Below are 19,660 nucleotides of genomic sequence, written 5' to 3'. Positions count from 1 at the left end.
GGTGAGATAACAGGGGTAGAAAGGTAGATTTGGGAGTCATCAGCATAGAGATGGTAGGAAAAGCCATGGGATGAGATTAATGAACCAAGGGAAGAAGTGTACATAGAAAAGAGGAGGGGACCAAGAACAGAACCCTGAGGTACGCCGACAGGCAAAGGGACAGAAGTAGAAGAGGATCCACCAGAGTGAACACTAAAGGTGCGGAGGGAGAGGTAGGAAGAGAACCAGGAAAGGACAGAGCCCTGGAATCCAAGTGAGGACAGGGTATCGAGAAGTATGCTGTGATCGACAGTGTCAAAAGCAGCGGAAAGATCAAGAAGAATGAGGATGGAATAGAGACCTCTGGATTTAGCCAGTAATAGGTCATTGGAGACTTTAGTAAGTGCAGTTTCGGTTGAGTGGATCAAGAATAGCATGTGAGGAGAGAAAATCAAGGCAGCGGCGGTGAACAGCTCAAGTAATTTGGAGAGAAAAGGGAGGAGGGAGATGGGTCGGTAATTAGAGGGACAAGTAGGGTTGAGTGAAGGCTTCTTAAGGAGAGGTGTGACCACAGCATGTTTAAAGGCAGTAGGGTTTGGAATATGTCCACTTTGAGAATCAGGTGCTGAACGTTAAAAGTTTATATTTCTTATTTATGGCATTTTATCCCATATTAAACATGAATTAGATTGGAACCTGGGATCATTTAATTTTTTTTCCTGGAGAGAATAATGCATTGCCCCCCACCGGCTATAGCCAGCTCTGCAATTTGGGGGGGGGGGGGGGGCGCAGAGGTGGATTGGGGGGCGCAGTGGTGGATGGGGGGGGGGGCGCAGAGGTGGACCGGGGAGAGAGCACACTACTGCTCCTATCCCATGACTCTCCAATTTCCTCTGGAGTCTTTCATGAGGTACTTTGTCAAACACGTTTTGAAAATCCAGATACACAATATCAACCAGCTCACCTTTATCCACATGTTTGTTCACCCCTTCAAAGAAATGTAGTAGATTGGTGAGGCAAGATTTCCCTTCACTAAATCCATGTTGACTTTGTCTCATTAATCCATGCTTTTGAATATGCTCTGTAATTTTGTTCTTAATAATAGTTTCTACCATTTTTCCCGGCACCAACGTCAGACTCACCTGTCTATAATTTCCCGGATCTCAGCTGGAACCTTTTTTAAAAATCGGTGTTACATTGGCCACCCTCCAATCTTCCGGTACCATGCTCGATTTTACGGATAAATTACATATTTCTAATAGCTCCGAAAGCTCATTTTTCAGTTCCATCAGTACTCTGGGATGAATACCATCCGGTCCAGGAGATTTGCTACTCTTCAGTTTGTAGAACTGCCCCATTACATCCTCCAGGTTTACAGAGAATTCATTAAGTTTCTCCGACTCGTCAGCTTCGAATACCATTTCCGGCACCGGTATCCCACCCAAATCTTCCTTGGTGAAGACCGAAGCAAAGAATTCATTTAATCTCTCTGCTACGGCTTTGTCTTCCCTGATCACCCCTTTTACTCCTCAGTCATCTAGTGGTCCAACTGATTCTTTTGCCGGCTTCCTGCTTTTAATGTACCTAAAAAAATATTTACTATGTGTTTTTGCCTCCAACGCAATCTTTTTTTTGAAGTCCCTCTTAGCTTTCCTTATCAGCGCTTTGCATTTGACTTGACATTCCTTATGTTGTTTCTTATTATTTTCAGTCGGTTGCTTCTTCCATTTTCTGAAGGATTTTCTTTTAGCTCTAATAGCTTCCTTCACCTCACTATTTAACCAGGCCGGCTGTCGTTTGGTCTTCCGTGCTCCCTTTTTTTTTTTTTAAGATGCGGAATATATTTGGCCCGGGCTTCCAGGATGGTGTTTTTGAACAGCATCCACGCCTTTCTGGTGGAGGAAAAAGGTACCTAAGTCATAGAGGAGATAAGGATAAGGTTTATAAAATAATGAGTGGAGTGGAAAGGGTAGACGTGAAGTGTCTGCTTACTCTTTCCAAAAATACTAGGACTAGGGGAGCATTCGATGAAGATACAAAGTAGTAAATTTAAAATGAATCGGAGAAAATGTTTCTTCACTCAATGTGTAATTAAACTCTGGAATTCGTTACCAGAGAATCTGGTAAAGGTGGTTACCTTAGTAGAGTTTGTACTTTTTTGGGATCTTGCCAGGCATTTGTGACCTGGTTTGGCCCCTGTTGGAATCAAAATGCTGGGCTTGATGGACCTTTGGTCTGTCCCAGTATGGCAATACTTATGTACTTAAGTCGGATGGGACTGCCCTCTCTTTGTACTGGCAAAGGTGGGGCAAACTGCACAATATACAATATACTACAAATAGAGATGGTATTAATGGGCTCCCCAGGGTATAAGCAAGAGCCTCTAATAGTATGGAACACCTTACACTCAGTCAATCTCCACTAAATTTTATAAAGATGCATGGAACTTCCCATTATAAAGAAGGGAGAGGTCAGGTGAGGAGGATGGGGGTGGAGGGTTGAGTAGGTAATGTAGCAGAATATCGTGAGGGGCTAGCAAGTCATATGGATTAATGTATGCTTCTCTGCTGTTTAGAGGGGTTGAATAAGCATAATGTATGCTATACAGGCAACATTCCTGCCTCATAAAGCATGCTGGAGGGTGAAACTGAAAGGGAGGGGTGGTGAAAAACAATGAATGTTTTTGTTGTAACTGTAAGTTGTTAAATGAGTACATTGATCATGTATAATGTATAGTCTTGTAATTCTTGCTAATACAATAAAAAGATTTAAAATAAAATAGATCTGGACAGTAAAATCAGATATTAAACTGTCGAAAGAAACTGCTGCAATATCAATAACTGACTTGTGTATGAGAGTACAAGTCTATCAGAAAATTCAAGCATGTTTTACATTCCAATAACTATTTTAAATATATCCTAATGTTTAAAAAAACCCAAAACAAAAAAGGTACATCATTTTAAAAAGTTTAAAATGTTGTTTTTTTTTAAAGAGTAGAAAATATCTCCTTGTTTATCTACTTTAGCCAAACCTAGTGGTGCCTATATAATCAATTAGTTGACTCTGGAGCTCATTTTCAAAGCACTTAGACTTACAAAGTTCCATAGTAACCTATGGAACTTTATAAGTCTAAGTGCTTTGAAAATACGCTTTAGTCTGTAGCAATATTAATAAATACTGTACAAGCTTAACCAGGCATCACTCACAGTGTTGGCAAAGTACTGTTAGGTGGCACCACACTGTGTAGGTCAGTAGTTTCAGCAAGACAACAATAACGTGTCCCTTCTTTTGGTAATATTAAAATCCTCTGGGAATGTGATTTGAGATTTCATCAGGATAAGGGGTTTACAGATCTTTTGGGATGGGTGATGGTATACTGTAGACCCCATATAACACTTATGTTGGGGTCCAAGATATATTACCGCTTTATAAGAGAATCCGTGTTATAAGGAGGCCAAAAAATAATAAGTAATATCAAAACAAAATAAAGGGGTCCACCCCATGACCATATTGTAAGTGAACCCGCGTTGTATCAAGCCATGTTATATAGCGTCTACAGTATATTGCAACCCAATGGTGAATATGGCCTTGGCCATATGTGCTACTGTCTGAAGGGCACCACTGCATGTAAATTGTCTGGACTTCAGCTCTCCAGCTGCAGGTACCTGAGCTGAGAGGTGACGCAGTGAATCCTGGGCACTACTGCTGAAAAGAAAAAGAGTGGTTCCAAGGCAAGCTTAAGGCAAGAAATTGAGTAGCTACAGGACCAGGACAGGCCAAAGACTATAGATAAAGCTGGGCATGGCTGGTGAGTCCTGTGCATTTCTCTATTCAGGTTCAGGGCAGCACACAATCTTCCATTTCAGGGTTAACTGCTCTCTTCCACCTGGTGTGTGCATGACTGGTTGGGGCTGTGTGTTATCCTACTGCCCAGTGGGGAGAGGTGCTCAAGGCTTGTACCCTATTGTACCTTCCAACACCATGCACAGCACAGAGAAATGAAGAGTGGCTGGTCATGGTGATTCCAAGATGGCGCTGTGAATGGACACACCTGTGTTTGCTCCTGGAGGCTGCTGTGTTTGTGAGTTTCCCTCGGTGCCTCTGTAGCCTCGTCAACGATGGGGAAGCGGAGGGGGAAGGTACAGGAATATCCCTCGGTTCCTGTGACCTCCTCGACGATGAAACAAACAACCCTGCAATTTCCCAGGCAGCAACCGGGTTCTCAGGGAACTTCGACCCCCTCTGCAGCTCTCGACCCTTCGGAGTCGATCGAGCCCTGTGGAGCGAATTGCACCTCCCCAGCCTGGAAGAGAGTTGCTGGCTGTTCAAACAGAGACAGACGCCGAAGTGGCTCAGCTGGTCCTGTCTGAGGGTATGACTGCAGCAACGGAGATAGATTCTCAACTTCAGGAAACATTACTACAACAGGCTTCAAAGGTATTGTTTCCAAGTTAGCTCGTGCTGATAGTCTATCTCAATCTCCCCCTGTGGCTAGTGGAGTGATTAGACCAGCAAGTGTGACGCTGGAGTCACTATAGAATATGGTTTACAATATCCAAACCTCTATGCAAACTATTTTAAAGCAGAATTCTTCTGATATTGAAGTTCTTTCTGAGGCTGCCCTGCTTCAAGCACAAGTGACTGCACAGCAAACCCAGAAATTGGAACATGTGGATATCAAAATTCAAGAAATGGGATCTATAGAAACAGCTTTGGTTAAAGACAATAATTTCCTACATAAACGACTTGAATACCTGGAAAATCAGACTAAAAGACTTAACCTTAGGTTTCTTAATTTTCCCAAATCGCCATTAATTTCTCCTTTGGAGATGGTTAAAAAATATTTGGTGGACATCCTAGGAATGGACAAGGACTCACTCCCTCCCATTACACGGGCTTATTACATCGGGAGTACTGGAGTGGAGGTAGGAACCCCCCCCCCCCCCCCCCCCCCGTAATAGGGGAAGGAATGAATCTTACCTCATTCCTAGAAAGCTCATTAGAAATAGTTACTCAGAGGTTAACTCTGCTTGTCACTTTTGCGTTGGAGCCTGATAGGAATGCCATACTAAGGCTTTCGTTGAGACACTTAGAAAATCTGTTTTTGGGCTCAAAGGTCCGTATCTTTCCAGATCTCTCACGGCCTACACAGATGAGACGAAGGGCCTTTTTGGAACTTTGCCCCAGGGTGGTGGCATTGGGAGCAAATTTTGTCTTGCAATTTCCTTGTTTTTGTAATGTGATGCTTGAGGGTAAACATTTTCAGTTTGTAGACCCAAAACAGTTGAAAGAGTTTATTGATACAAGAGTTGATGTGAATATAGTAAACCTTCCCTAATTAGCAGGCTGGGGTCTGAACCAGAGGAAGCATCTATTGATTATTAATCTTTGTATTCTTTTTTCTTTCTTTTCTTTTGAATTTCCTTAATCTTGGAATCAAATTTCTTTAACTTGTGGACAAATGGGCTGTAAAGATATATACTTATCATTTTTGTTTCCTAATGTTAAATAATGCCGATTGCATATTCACTTTAAGTGGTGATATATTGGAAAATTTAAATAAATAATTAAAAAAAAAAAAAAAAAAAAAAAAAGAGTGGCTGGTCATTGCTGGTCCATTACACACTGCTCTCTCCTCCAACACTGCCTCACACATGACTGTCCCTTTTACATACTGGAAGCCCAATCCTTGCCTTTCTCTTTTATATATATATCCCCAAACTTCACTGCCATACACAATGGACTTCCATAGTTAAATTAGGAAGGTCATGATTAGTAAGAGCCAGGGTTTAAATTTTAAAAACAGCTGGAAAAAGGTGGGGTTTTTGGGCACGATTTGAGAGAATAATGTACCCATTCAGAAAGACTCTCAGGCATGTGGTGTAGTGAAGTGGAAAGTACAGAGCTGAGATTTGGCAACCCAGGAGTAGGGTACAGCAGATAAAGCTCCTTGCTTGATGGGCAAACTTTAGGAAAAGTGGTGTAAGAAGGGATGAGAGACGAGGTAATGACAAATGCTTTATTATTTTATTTGTGTCTACAACATCTCTATTACCTTGTGGTCAATATTCAAAATGATTTGAGCACTTAACTTTGGAGATAACTACATAATAGTTTCAATCCAAAATTTTAGGGCCAGAGACAAGCCAATAGCCAGCCAAAAATTAGGAGGATAGGAGAGGCATTTCATGAACAGAACTAACAGTCAACTGGATAGTGCTGATATTCAGTGCTACCCCGTTCTATTTATCTTTTTAAGTAGGACTGTATAAATTTAAAAAAAAAAATCCTCATGTATGTGGATGACTTAAGTTTATGGCTACTTATTCAAAAGTCTGACTTAAAAAAGATGAAATATTTAATTTATCCAGTTATGGGCCTATCGTCTAGCCTAAATATTAAACGAAAAAGACCAATTCTACCTGCAATTCTTATGATTTCTTTGCTTTTTTGTTTGCTATTTAGTAGCCAGTTTATGTTATTTAAACCTTCATTAAAACAGAAAATGGCAAAATGCAATTATCTGTTACTAGTACACTTTGCTGGATACTACTGCCATAGAGGTACCCTGTTATTTGAGTGGGCTAGGCTGGATTTGGATTTAGCTCATGCCTCTTTGGTAGTAGTTCGAGGTGAGCTACATTCAGTTACAGTACATATTTTCCTATTTCCAGAGGGCTTATAATCTAAGTTTACACTTAAGGCCATGGATTGTTAAGTGATACCAAACCGTTCTATAATCTTTCTTTCAACCACTAGGCAAGCTATTACAGTACAAAAGGAAAAAAAAGAGGAGCCTTGCAAAAACCCATAACTAAGATTATTGGCATCAACCGGGCAACTCTTGCTTTCACTAGGAAAGTTTTATCCAGCAATAAAGAAGACCACATCCATGAACTCTGTCAGTCTACATCTAATGATGAGCAAATCATGATTAAGCAAATCAAAAGGCACATTACTCAAACTCCTCAGATATCATCTAAGAGTGCCATTAATACTGTTTATGTGCTGTGTTCTGATCAGTCCTTGTCTGATTTCGCTCAATAATAAATTCCTCTCCAAAAAGAAGTAATCTGCTGTAACCAGGTACCTCTCTTGTGCAGCCAAGGATAGAACAATCTCCTCCAGCCACAGGCTCCCGGTACAATGAAGAAACAGATGTCCACCAGTAATTTCAATCTTAAGGACTTTTATTCCATGCAGGTTTCTAGTACACAGTTCCAACAACAGCATAGCACATACCAGGATTCAATACAGGCTTACAGGCTCCAGTCTGGGCTCTTTATCCAGTGCACAATAAACAGTAATTCAATTCCCAAGACAAACAGTTCTTTCAGTTCATCATCATAGTTCAGTCACCAAGCAGCAGTTTCTACCTTCTATCCTCTTTACCTTCGGGAGAGTTCAATATTTTAGGGACTCCTTCTACCCAAGGGTTTTCCCCTGCATCAGCTTCACAGTGAATTCAATACTTTTGGGACTTCCTCTCACCCAAGGAATTTCAGCCTGCTTCAGTACTTTAGGGACCTCCCTGCCCAAGGGTTTTCAGCCTGCAACTGCCAGTACTTTAGGGACCTCCTTGGCCAAGGGTTTTCAGCCTGCAACTGCTTCTCTCCTTCTGAACTCAACTGCTGGGACTCGTTCCCACCTGCCTAATCAATCCCTGGCTTCAGCTCCCACCACCAATCATTCTCCTTCCATTAGCTTCCTCACACCCCAAACCAGCTGAGTTGAGCATTAAACTAATGAGACCAATGATGAGCTCCTGCACACAGGGTCGCTTTACTCATACTACCCCTCTCCTCAAGACCCTTCACTGGCTCCCTATCCGTTTTCGCATCCTGTTCAAACTTCTTCTACTAACCTATAAATGTACTCACTCTGCTGCTACCCAGTATCTCTCCACACTCGTCCTTCCCTACACCCCTTCCTGTGCACTCCGCTCCATGGATAAATCCTTCTTATCTGTTCCCTTCTCCACTACTGCCAACTCCAGACTTCGCGCCTTCTGTCTCGCTGCACCCTACGCCTGGAATAAACTTCCTGAGCCCCTACGTCTTGCCCCATCCTTGGCCACCTTTAAATCTAGACTGAAAGCCCACCTCTAACATTGCTTTTGACTCATAACCACTTGTAACCACTCGCCCTCCACCTACCCTCCTCTCTTCCTTCCTGTTCACATTAATTGATTTGATTTGCTTACTTTATTTATTTTTTTGTCTATTAGATTGTAAGCTCTTTAAGCAGGGACTGTCTTTCTTCTATGTTTGTGCAGCGCTGCGTATGCCTTGTAGCGCTATAGAAATGCTAAATAGTAGTAGTAGTAGTAGTAGTAGTAACTCTCTTTCCGCCCAGTGGCAGCCACTCTACACAACCTGCCAGCTTACACCCATGTCTTTCCTGATTGCAGCTAGGAGTCCAGTCCGGGTTCTTCATCTCTCCCTCTGGCTCCTTGCCTGCAATGCCTTCTGGGACTTGTATTTCAGACTGAAACTGCCTTAACCCAACTATCCTGGAGGTGACTTTATCACACTGCATTGCAACTGTTCTCTGTAGCCAGGAAAGGTACTGTCAAGCCTGGTCAATAAGACCATATTGTATTAGATTGGATTTATTGATTTTATATACCACTTTGCACAAAGTGTTAAAGTAGTTCACAGAAACTATCAGATGCAATCTAATATGATAAACTTATCGTACAGAAATACAGAGTTAGAACAGTACACATTTTTAAAAGTTTACAAAAGCTAAGATATGAACGGGCATAGTGCAATTTATCGCGTAGAGAGTTCCACAGTGACAGATCCACATATTAAAACGCTCTCTTCCTTATCAAGGACAACCTGATCATATTTAGCCCAGGCAACTGGAGACAGTCTTTATGTGCTAAACATAAGAAGGTATTAGAAATATCTCTTATAACAGGCAAAGGAGAGTGGAGGTGTGGAAGAGAGCCACGAGTCAAACTGACAGCTAGGTGCCTTAATATTTCCCAGAAAATTATTAAGTTCTGTTCAGGTCAAAAAAGTCAAACTATCTAAAATCTGTAAAGTGTAGCTGGGTCGCCCATCCAGGACCCAGCCAGGCTTGACCCTGCTTAGCTGCCTCTTTCTCCACACGACTGTTGCCTTCACTCCACAGCAATCTGGCTCCTCTGAGCCTTGGCTCCAGGCCCTGTGAACTCCCAGGACTTCCTCCTCCCTCCGTTCCTTTCACAGAGGCACATTCAAAGCCCAATGTTTATAAGTAAGAGCTTTTATTTTCTTGCTTCAAATCAACAAAACACCCTTCACTCCAGGTTGTTTAGGTTAGCAGCCCAGACAGAGCACAATTCAGGTTCAACACAGTCAAGTTCAGGTTCAAAAACAGTCCATATAACTTCACTTTAGCTCAGATTACTTCACTTAGGGAACAGTACAGTATCAGAGGGAAAAACCAAATAGCTTGGTAGGTTGCAGCCCAGACCTTTTTAGTATGAAACAGTTTACACAGTCTTTCTTGCACCTCCTTACAGCATGGTTACACAGCTTTATTCCCACCTGGTTCAGGCTGGGGTTTCAATTGTGCCCAGCTCTCTTTCTCTCCCACAGGCTGCACCTGTTTCCTCTTTAGTAGAGATTTCCCCCAGTGCCTCAGCCTCTCTCCTCCGGTCTTCCACCAGGCTCTCCAAGGTACACAGCTAGCCACCCTCTTACAGCAGCTTTTCGGGTTTGAGCCAGGGCTCCAATCTCCATCTGTTCCTCCCCTAGGCCTTCAGTAATCTCTATTTTATCCTCCTCTTCAACTTCCCCCGCCCCCAATCTCTCCAGCGGGCCCTCATCACCTTCCTCAGAGACCATTTCCCAATCTTCTATCTCCTCCCCTAACTCTTGCACAGCCGGTTGGGGAAGAGAAGGATTCTGGGACTGGTAGTTCCTCCCCTTCTTCCTTAACCCAGCCAACCTCTCTGCCTCCGGTAGCCCAGCTTTCTGAATGTGGGTGTTGTGCACATGAAATCTGCCCCGTTGGGATTCCCTGGCTCCCTGTACCCCCTTTCTTCGTGCCTTCCCGGATCCCCTTTCACCTGCACTCTCACAAAAGGCAATTCTTGTTTGTCTTGCTTCTGTGCGCAACTTATTTTCTAATTCCTCTTACTCTCTTACATACCCATATGTTCCATCTTTGCTTATACCCTGTGCTGTCTATTAAAATATTTTATTACGTATTGTGTTAACATTGTAAACAGTATATACTATGCCATACTTCGTGTTGCTATTTGAATATTTTTAATGCTGTAATAGTCTATTGCTTATGTTTGATTTATTTTTACTGTATACCACCTTGAGTGAATTGTTTCAAAAAGGCAGTAAATAAATCCTAATAAACAAATTTACCAAAATCAGTGGCAAGACACAATTTTATAGAACCAATAGCAAAAAAGTGACCCACAAATATATATTCAAAACAAGAGACAGCTAAATAACAAATATCTATGCAAGTAAGGCAAGAAAAAAAAGCTTCAAAGAGCTCCAAACTCAATAAGTTTATAGAGCTGGTGATCCTAAACAGATCTACTTTTCATCATCAGCTAAAAAACCTTCCAATTCTATTTAAATATATTCAATCCTTAGCATCATAGAATATAGAAATTGGTAGTTTGCACAGAACTTATATCAAACAGTCTTTCTTAAAGCGAATGCTACATACCTGTAGAAGGTATTCTCCGAGGACAGCAGGCTGATTGTTCTCACTGATGGGGTGACGTCCACGGCAGCCCCTCCAATTGGAAACTTCACTAGCAAAGGCCTTTGCTAGTCCTCGCGCGCTCATGCGCACCGCGCATGCGCGGACGTCTTCCCCCCCGAACCGGCTCGTGTTCGTCAGTCCCATATGTAGCAAAACAAAGCAAGGGAAGACACAACTCCAAAGGGGAGGCGGGCGGGTTTGTGAGAACAATCAGCCTGCTGTCCTCGGAGAATACCTTCTACAGGTATGTAGCATTCGCTTTCTCCGAGGACAAGCAGGCTGCTTGTTCTCACTGATGGGGTATCCCTAGCCCCCAGGCTCACTCAAAACAACAACCATGGTCAATTGGGCCTCGCAACGGCGAGGACATAACTGAGATTGACCTAAAAAATTTACCAACTAACTGAGAGTGCAGCCTGGAACAGAACAAACAGGGCCCTCGGGGGGTGGAGTTGGATCCTAAAGCCCAAACTGGTTCTGAAGAACTGACTGCCCGAACCGACTGTCGCGTCGGGTATCCTGCTGCAGGCAGTAATGAGATGTGAATGTGTGGACAGATGACCACGTCGCAGCTTTGCAAATTTCTTCAATAGAGGCTGACTTTAAGTGGGCTACCGACGCAGCCATGGCTCTAACATTATGAGCCGTGACATGACCCTCAAGAGCCAGCCCCGCCTGGGCGTAAGTGAAGGAAATGCAATCTGCTAGCCAATTGGATATGGTGCGTTTCCCCACAGCCACTCCCCTCCTATTGGGATCAAAAGAAACAAACAATTGGGCGGACTGTCTGTTGGGCTGTGTCCGCTCCAAATAGAAGGCCAATGCTCTCTTGCAGTCCAATGTGTGCAGCTGACGTTCAGCAGGGCAGGAATGAGGACGGGGAAAGAATGTTGGCAAGACAATTGACTGGTTCAGATGGAACTCCGACACAACCTTTGGCAGAAACTTAGGGTGAGTGCGGAGGACTACTCTGTTATGATGAAATTTGGTGTAAGGGGCCTGGGCTACCAGGGCCTGAAGCTCACTGACTCTACGAGCTGAAGTAACTGCCACCAAGAAAATGACCTTCCAGGTCAAGTACTTCAGATGGCAGGAATTCAGTGGCTCAAAAGGAGGTTTCATCAGCTGGGTGAGAACGACATTGAGATCCCATGACACTGTAGGAGGCTTGACAGGGGGTTTTGACAAAAGCAAACCTCTCATGAAGCGAACAACTAAAGGCTGTCCTGAGATCGGCTTACCTTCCACACGGTAATGGTATGCACTGATTGCACTAAGGTGAACCCTTACAGAGTTGATCTTGAGACCAGACTCAGACAAGTGCAGAAGGTATTCAAGCAGGGTCTGTGTAGGACAAGAGCGAGGATCTAGGGCCTTGCTGTCACACCAGACGGCAAACCTCCTCCACAGAAAGAAGTAACTCCTCTTAGTGGAATCTTTCCTGGAAGCAAGCAAGATACGGGAGACACCCTCTGACAGACCCAAAGAGGCAAAGTCTACGCTCTCAACATCCAGGCCGTGAGAGCCAGGGACCGGAGGTTGGGATGCAGAAGCGCCCCTTCGTCCTGCGTGATGAGGGTCGGAAAACACTCCAATCTCCACGGTTCTTCGGAGGACAATTCCAGAAGAAGAGGGAACCAGATCTGACGCGGCCAAAAAGGAGCAATCAGAATCATGGTGCCTCGGTCTTGCTTGAGTTTCAACAAAGTCTTCCCCACCAGAGGTATGGGAGGATAAGCATACAGCAGACCCTCCCCCCAGTCCAGGAGGAAGGCATCCGATGCCAGTCTGCCGTGGGCCTGAAGCCTGGAACAGAACTGAGGGACTTTGTGGTTGGCTCGAGATGCGAAGAGGTCTACCAAGGGGGTGCCCCACACCTGGAAGATCTGTCGCACTACACGGGAATTGAGCGACCACTCGTGAGGTTGCATAATCCTGCTCAACCTGTCGGCCAGACTGTTGTTTACGCCTGCCAGATATGTGGCTTGGAGCACCATGCCGTGACGGCGAGCCCAGAGCCACATGCTGACGGCTTCCTGACACAGGGGGCGAGATCCGGTGCCCCCCTGCTTGTTGACGTAGTACATGGCAACCTGGTTGTCTGTCTGAATTTGGATAATTTGGTGGGACAGCCGATCTCTGAAAGCCTTCAGAGCGTTCCAGATCGCTCGCAACTCCAGAAGATTGATCTGCAGATCGTGTTCCTGGAGGGACCAGCTTCCTTGGGTGTGAAGCCCATCGACATGAGCTCCCCATCCCAGGAGAGACGCATCCGTGGTCAGCACTTTTTGAGGCTGAGGAATTTGGAAGGGACGTCCCAGAGTCAGATTGGACCAAATCGTCCACCAATACAGGGATTCGAGAAAACTCGTGGACAGGTGGATTACGTCTTCTAGATCCCCAGCAGCCTGGAACTACTGGGAGGCTAGGGTCCATTGAGCAGATCTCATGTGAAGGCGGGCCATGGGAGTCACATGGACTGTGGAGGCCATGTGGCCTAGCAATCTCAACATCTGCCGAGCTGTGATCTGCTGGGACGCTCGCACCCGCGAGACGAGGGACAACAAGTTGTTGGCTCTCGTCTCTGGGAGATAGGCGCGAGCCGTCCGAGAATCCAGCAGAGCTCCTATGAATTCGAGTCTCTGCACTGAGAGAAGATGGGACTTTGGATAATTTATCACAAACCCCAGTAGCTCCAGGAGGCGAATAGTCATCTGCATGGACTGCAGGGCTCCTGCCTCGGATGTGTTCTTCACCAGCCAATCGTCGAGATATGGGAACATGTGCACCCCCAGCCTGCGAAGTGCCGCTGCTACTACAGCCAAGCACTTTGTGAACACCCTGGGCGCAGAGGCGAGCCCAAAGGGTAGCACACAGTACTGGAAGTGACGTGTGCCCAGCTGAAATCGCAGATACTGTCTGTGAGCTGGCAGTATCGGGATGTGTGTGTAGGCATCCTTCAAGTCCAGAGAGCATAGCCAATCGTTTTCCTGAATCATGGGAAGGAGGGTGCCCAGGGAAAGCATCCTGAACTTTTCTTTGACCAGATATTTGTTCAGGGCCCTTAGGTCTAGGATGGGACGCATCCCCCCTGTTTTCTTTTCCACAAGGAAGTACCTGAAATAGAATCCCAGCCCTTCTTGCCCGGATGGCACGGGCTCGACCACATTGGCGCTGAGAAGGGCGGAGAGTTCCTCTGCAAGTACCTGCCTGTGCTGGAAGCTGTAAGACTGAGCTCCCGGTGGACAATTTGGAGGTTTTGAGGCCAAATTGAGGGTGTATCCTTGCCGGACTATTTGGAGAACCCACTGATCGGAGGTTATGAGAGGCCACCTTTGGTGAAAAGCTTTCAACCTCCCTCCGACTGGCAGGTCGCCCGGCACTGACACTTGGATGTCGGCTATGTTCTGCTGGAGCCAGTCAAAAGCTCGTCCCTTGCTTTTGCTGGGGAGCCGAGGGGCCTTGCTGAGGCGCATGCTGCTGACGAGAGCGAGCGCGCTGGGGCTTAGCCTGGGCCGCAGGCTGTCGAGAAGGGGGATTGTACCTACGCTTGCCAGAAGAGTAGGGAATAGTCTTCCTTCCCCCAAAAAATCTTCTACCTGTAGAGGTAGAGGCTGAAGGCTGCCGGCGGGAGAACTTGTCGAATGCGGTGTCCCGCTGGTGGAGCTGCTCTACCACCTGTTCGACTTTCTCTCCAAAAATGTTATCCGCACGGCAAGGCGAGTCCGCAATCCGCTGCTGGATTCTATTCTCCAGGTCGGAGGCACGCAGCCATGAGAGCCTGCGCATCACCACACCTTGAGCAGCGGCCCTGGACGCAACATCAAAGGTGTCATACACCCCTCTGGCCAGGAATTTTCTGCACGCCTTCAGCTGCCTGACCACCTCCTGAAAAGGCTTGGCTTGCTCAGGGGGGAGCGCATCAACCAAGCCCGCCAACTGCCGCACATTGTTCCGCATGTGTATGCTCGTGTAGAGCTGGTAGGACTGAATTTTGGCCACGAGCATAGAGGAATGGTAGGCCTTCCTCCCAAAGGAGTCTAAGGTTCTAGAGTCCTTGCCCGGGGGCGCTGAAGCATGCTCCCTAGAACTCTTAGCCTTCTTTAGGGCCAGATCCACAACTCCAGAATCATGAGGCAACTGAGTGCACATCAGATCTGGGTCCCCATGGATCCGGTACTGAGACTCGATCTTCTTGGGGATGTGGGGATTAGTTAAAGGCTTGGTCCAGTTCGCCAGCAATGTCTTTTTTAGGACATGGTGCATGGGTACAGTGGACGCTTCCTTAGGTGGAGAAGGATAGTCCAGGAGCTCAAACATTTCAGCCCTGGGCTCGTCCTCCACAACCACCGGGAAGGGGATGGCCGTAGACATCTCCCGGACAAAGGAAGCAAAAGACAGACTCTCGGGAGGAGAAAGCTGTCTCTCAGGAGAGGGAGTGGGATCGGAAGGAAGACCCTCAGACTCCTCGTCAGAGAAATATCTGGGGTCTTCTTCCTCTTCCCACGAGGCCTCACCCTCGGTGTCAGACACAAGTTCACGGACCTGTGTCTGCAACCGTGCCCGACTCGACTCTGTGGAGCCACGTCCACGATGGGGGCGTCGAGAGGTAGACTCCCTCGCCCGCATCGGCGAAGCTCCCTCCGCCGACGCAGTCGGGGAGCCTTCCTGGGAGGCAACGGCAGCCGGTACCGCACGCGGCACCGACGCCGGAGACCTCACCTCGGGCGATGGGCCAGCCGGCGCCACGCTCGACGGTACCGGTGGCGCAAGCACCGCCGGTACCGGAGGGGTAGGGCGCAACAGCTCTCCCAGAATCTCTGGGAGAACGGCCCGGAGGCTCTCGTTCAGAGTGGCTGCAGAGAAAGGCATGGAGGTCGATGCAGGCGTCGACGTCAGAACCTGTTCCGGGCGTGGAGGCTGTTCCGGGCTGTCCAGAGTGGAGCGCATCGACACCTCCTGAACAGAGGGTGAGCGGTCCTCTCGGTGCCGATGCCTGGTGGGTGCCGACTCCCTCGGCGACCCAGAGCTCTCGGTGCCGACCCGGGAAGGAGACCGATGACGATGCTTCTTCGATTTCTTGGAACGAAGCATGTCACCGGAGCTTCCCGGCACCGACGAGGAGGACGTAGAATCCAGTCGTCGCTTCCTCGGGGCCGAGGCCGAAGGAGGTCGGTGTCGGGGGGGGCTGTACCGCAGGAGCCCTCAGGGTAGGGGGAGACCCACCCGAAGGCTCACCGCCACCAGCAGGGGAATGGACAGCCCTCACCTGCACTCCAGACGAAGCACCACCGTCCGACGACATCAGCAGACGAGGTCCCGGTACCACCGACGTCGATGCAGCTATCCGATGTCTCGTCGCCGATGCAGAGGGCCGATGCCTCGATGCACTCGATGCACTAGCGGCCGAGGATGAAGCTCTGGACGCTGAAGACGTCGATGCACACGATACCCCCGGTGCCGATGCCGACGAAGAGCCCGAGAACAAAACGTTCCACTGGGCCAATCTCGCTACCTGAGTCCGCTTTTGCAAAAGGGAACACAGACTACAGGCCTGCGGGCGGTGCCCAGCCCCCAAGCACCTAAGACACGACGCGTGCCTGTCAGTGAGCGAGATGACCCGGGCGCACTGGGTGCACTTCTTGAAGCCGCTGGTAGACTTCGATGTCATGGGCGGAAAAATCACGCCGGCGAGATCAAAAGTCGAAATGGCGGAAAAGGCACCGAAAAAACAAGGGGAAGAAAACTTCGACCCGAGGCCTAAAAGCGGCCTACCCCGACGACGAAAGAAAACTTACCGGGGCGAAAGCTGAAAATAGCGGGGGAAGAAAAGACCAAGAGTCTTTTCCCACACAAAAAGGATTAATAATTTTTTTCTCTTTGAAAACACATGACGAACGCGCGAGGTCGACTTTGCGGGGCCAGACACGGCGAAAACACGACCGTACCGAGCGCGGACAAAAGAAGACTGATGAACACGAGCCGGTTCGGGCGGGAAGACGGCCGCGCATGCGTGGTGCGCATGAGCGCGCGAGGACTAGCAAAGGCCTTTGCTAGTGAAGTTTCCGATTGGAGGGGCTGCCGTGGACGTCACCCCATCAGTGAGAACAAGCAGCCTGCTTGTCCTCGGAGAATGCTGTACTAAACTGAAAAACAGGCGGTGTAGACTTCATGAGCCAGTTTCCTTCAGGAGTAAGAATAGGACCAGAACAGGACATATTCTAATGGTTCCCGAGTACTAGCATTTTACTTTATTATTTTTTGTTTTAATTTTTATTATATTTTATTATTTATATTGAATATATCATCTCTTATATTACATGGTAAGCTGCTTAATATGGTTGAATTTGTGACACATAAGGGATATAAAGCTGAATGGTCAACATTATCTAAAAGTTATACGACAACGGGGCTCATTTTCAAAGTACTTAGACTTACATATTGTAAGTTTAAGTGCTTTGAAAATACGCCTCTATGATAAACAATTTTCTACTGCTCTTATTTGCACCAGGAATCAAAGTGAACATTTTTTTTTCTTTTAATATTCATAGGTGGCAAACTGTCTGGCTACAGCTCTAGGTGCAACGCCACTGGAAGGTCTTTGTTATATCAGAGCTCTCTGGATCTTCTGGAAGGGGGCTACTAGAAAGGGAGGGCATTGACATCAGTCTGAAGGGTGGGAAAGTAGAGGAAGGGGGTTTACTTTAAAACAAGAACTTCAGATGGGTGAAAGGAAGGGCAAATCCAGTTTTGGGAGGCTTTACTTTGCTATCTTTTTTCAGATACCACTGAGAATCTGATTATCTGTATAGATTTTGTCTAGTTAAGTTTCAGCCACAATTTAGGCCTATAGCTAAAAATCTGCCTAAAATTTGATGGACACAGAATCTGGCTAGCCAAGTCAGACACTCAGCAGTTTCTAAGAGAAGATTCCTAATAGGTTCTTTAGACGCTTTTATAAATGCATATAACTTGCTGGAGAAGCCCATCAGCTAAATGTCTTTTACCCATTCAAAAGTCTGTCATAACCATGAGATCCGTAACCCTGGATGAAAACACTGTGTCTCGGGCTCTAGGATGTTGAAGTAAAACTCCAGAAGCAAAGTTAATTTTTAAAGTGGTTCACAGTGACTAATTCATGAGTTCTAAATCTAGGTATGTATGTGTAGCCTAATTGTCTCGTCTACATACATTATTCCTAGTTGGGTAGCATCCTTAATTAATGAACTGATCAAACAAATGTGAAATCCAACAACAATCTGTATTTTAATATAGAGCTGAGAACTCACCTAGCTTCTGATAAAAATTTTATTTTCAGCTCCTGAGGAAGATCTTCTTTACAGGTTTTTACAGCAACAGGTGTTTTATCCTTTAATGTTCCCTTAAACACTTCACCAAAATTACCCTGAAATAGAAAATATATTCATATCTTTAAGTAAATAAGTAGTACAGTAATACTGTGAAACTGCTGCTAGAGATCGTAGCAGCCATGATGAGGGAGCCGGCCTGTGCAGGAGTGACTGGACATCTCTCCTGCCTCAAAGCCCACTTGGTTGCTGGGGCTGGAATAGTAGGCCCACAGGGACCTACTAGGGGTAGAGGTGGGGGGTACTGGCGGGGGGGGGGGGGGGGCTTATTCTTCAGGGGAGGGTGTCCTTGCTCTTGGGAAGCAGAGAAGAAAGGGAGGCCACTGTTTTTTTGGAGTTGGGGGTGAGCACAGGGAGCTTTGGACCAGTACCTGGAAGTTATGCAAGTGCTGGGTGATATTCAATGCCAGCAGCAGCATAGCTAATCGGACCAAGTTAGGACTTCATAAATTGCCTGGTTAGTTAAGCAGGCACTGACAATGAATATTGCCGCCACTTGTATAACTCCTAGCTCTTCCCCGTCTCCACCCACTGTAATGCTCTTCTCCCGCTCATTTTCAACGTGGCCCGTGATAATGCCCATAATCAGCAGCACTGACCATTTAATTGCCAATGAATATTGGTGGCAATGGTGTTCTTGGGTCGGCTGCCACCTGGCGTGGATCGCCGCTGTGCACCCCCCTTCCTGGGTGCAGCATCATTGTCCCTGTCCCTGGCGCATCACCTCCAAACCTCCCCTCCTGCATTGCTCACACCTCCTGAAGTGCTGGTAGCAGGTGTGCTGTCAGCTCTGCCACTTCCATGCTCCCTCTGCCCCGGAACAGAAAGTAACATCAGAGGACGTAAGGAATCGGCAGAGCTGCACCCTGCACCCCCCCCCCCCCCCCCGCCGCAGTGTACACCTGGCGTGGACTGCCCCCACCACCCCGCCCTCCATATGCCACTGATTGGTGGCCTCTCCTGCCCACTTAAATTGCTTTGAATATCAGGCTCCAAGTTACTATCCAGGTATCATCTTATTTTCTTTTCCATGTTTTATTTTGTTTGATTTCTATTGATTACCTTTAAAAGTGGACTAACACGGCTACCACACCACTCTATCCAGACTCCAAAATTTTTTATTAATGTTTTTTTCCATAATAAAAACTATGGATGGGTAACCAAAAAAATGTGCGCCTCTCTTTTACATGAATGTCATCAAGTGTACACTCTTTGCAAAGGAATGTGCGCTATGTGTAAAGAAGGTGCACATTTCTTAAGGAATATATGCATGCACTATTGGGAAAGAGGGTGCACTCTAAGACAACTGCACATTTCTTTACACACAGGCACACTCTTTAAGAAGAGTGTGCATTATTATCGAAGAATGACAGCCCATCCCTAACAAAAACCACATCTAACATTGGCTGAACAGTCAACCTACACTGAATATGTGAAAAATACATATAAGTTTTGCCTAGCTTTAATTTTAATTCCACCTTTTGAAACCAGGTAGATAGCTCTGCTAAACATTTATTCATAACACAAAGCCTTTTCCTGTTTTCCTACCTCTATCCAAAGTTGCACATCATCAGTGTGTATATAAAAGC

The 19,660-nt window shown here is 46.5% G+C and overlaps 1 protein-coding gene across 3 annotated transcripts in view; it reads right to left on the bottom strand.

The window, feature by feature from the left end:
• The window catches only part of FER (FER tyrosine kinase), a 370,578-nt gene that overhangs the window by 101,872 nt on the left and 249,046 nt on the right, over nucleotides 1-19,660 (bottom strand). For all 3 annotated transcript variants that reach the window (XM_030193456.1, XM_030193455.1, XM_030193454.1), the window contains exon 14: nucleotides 17,994-18,109. In XM_030193456.1, the coding sequence (XP_030049316.1) occupies nucleotides 17,994-18,109 (116 nt within the window). The remainder of the gene's footprint in view (nucleotides 1-17,993; nucleotides 18,110-19,660) is intronic.

The sequence above is a fragment of the Microcaecilia unicolor genome, chromosome 2, assembly GCF_901765095.1.
Source record: "Microcaecilia unicolor chromosome 2, aMicUni1.1, whole genome shotgun sequence".
Classification (NCBI taxonomy): Eukaryota; Metazoa; Chordata; class Amphibia; order Gymnophiona; family Siphonopidae; genus Microcaecilia; species Microcaecilia unicolor.
This window is presented reverse-complemented; position numbering and strand designations above follow the sequence as displayed.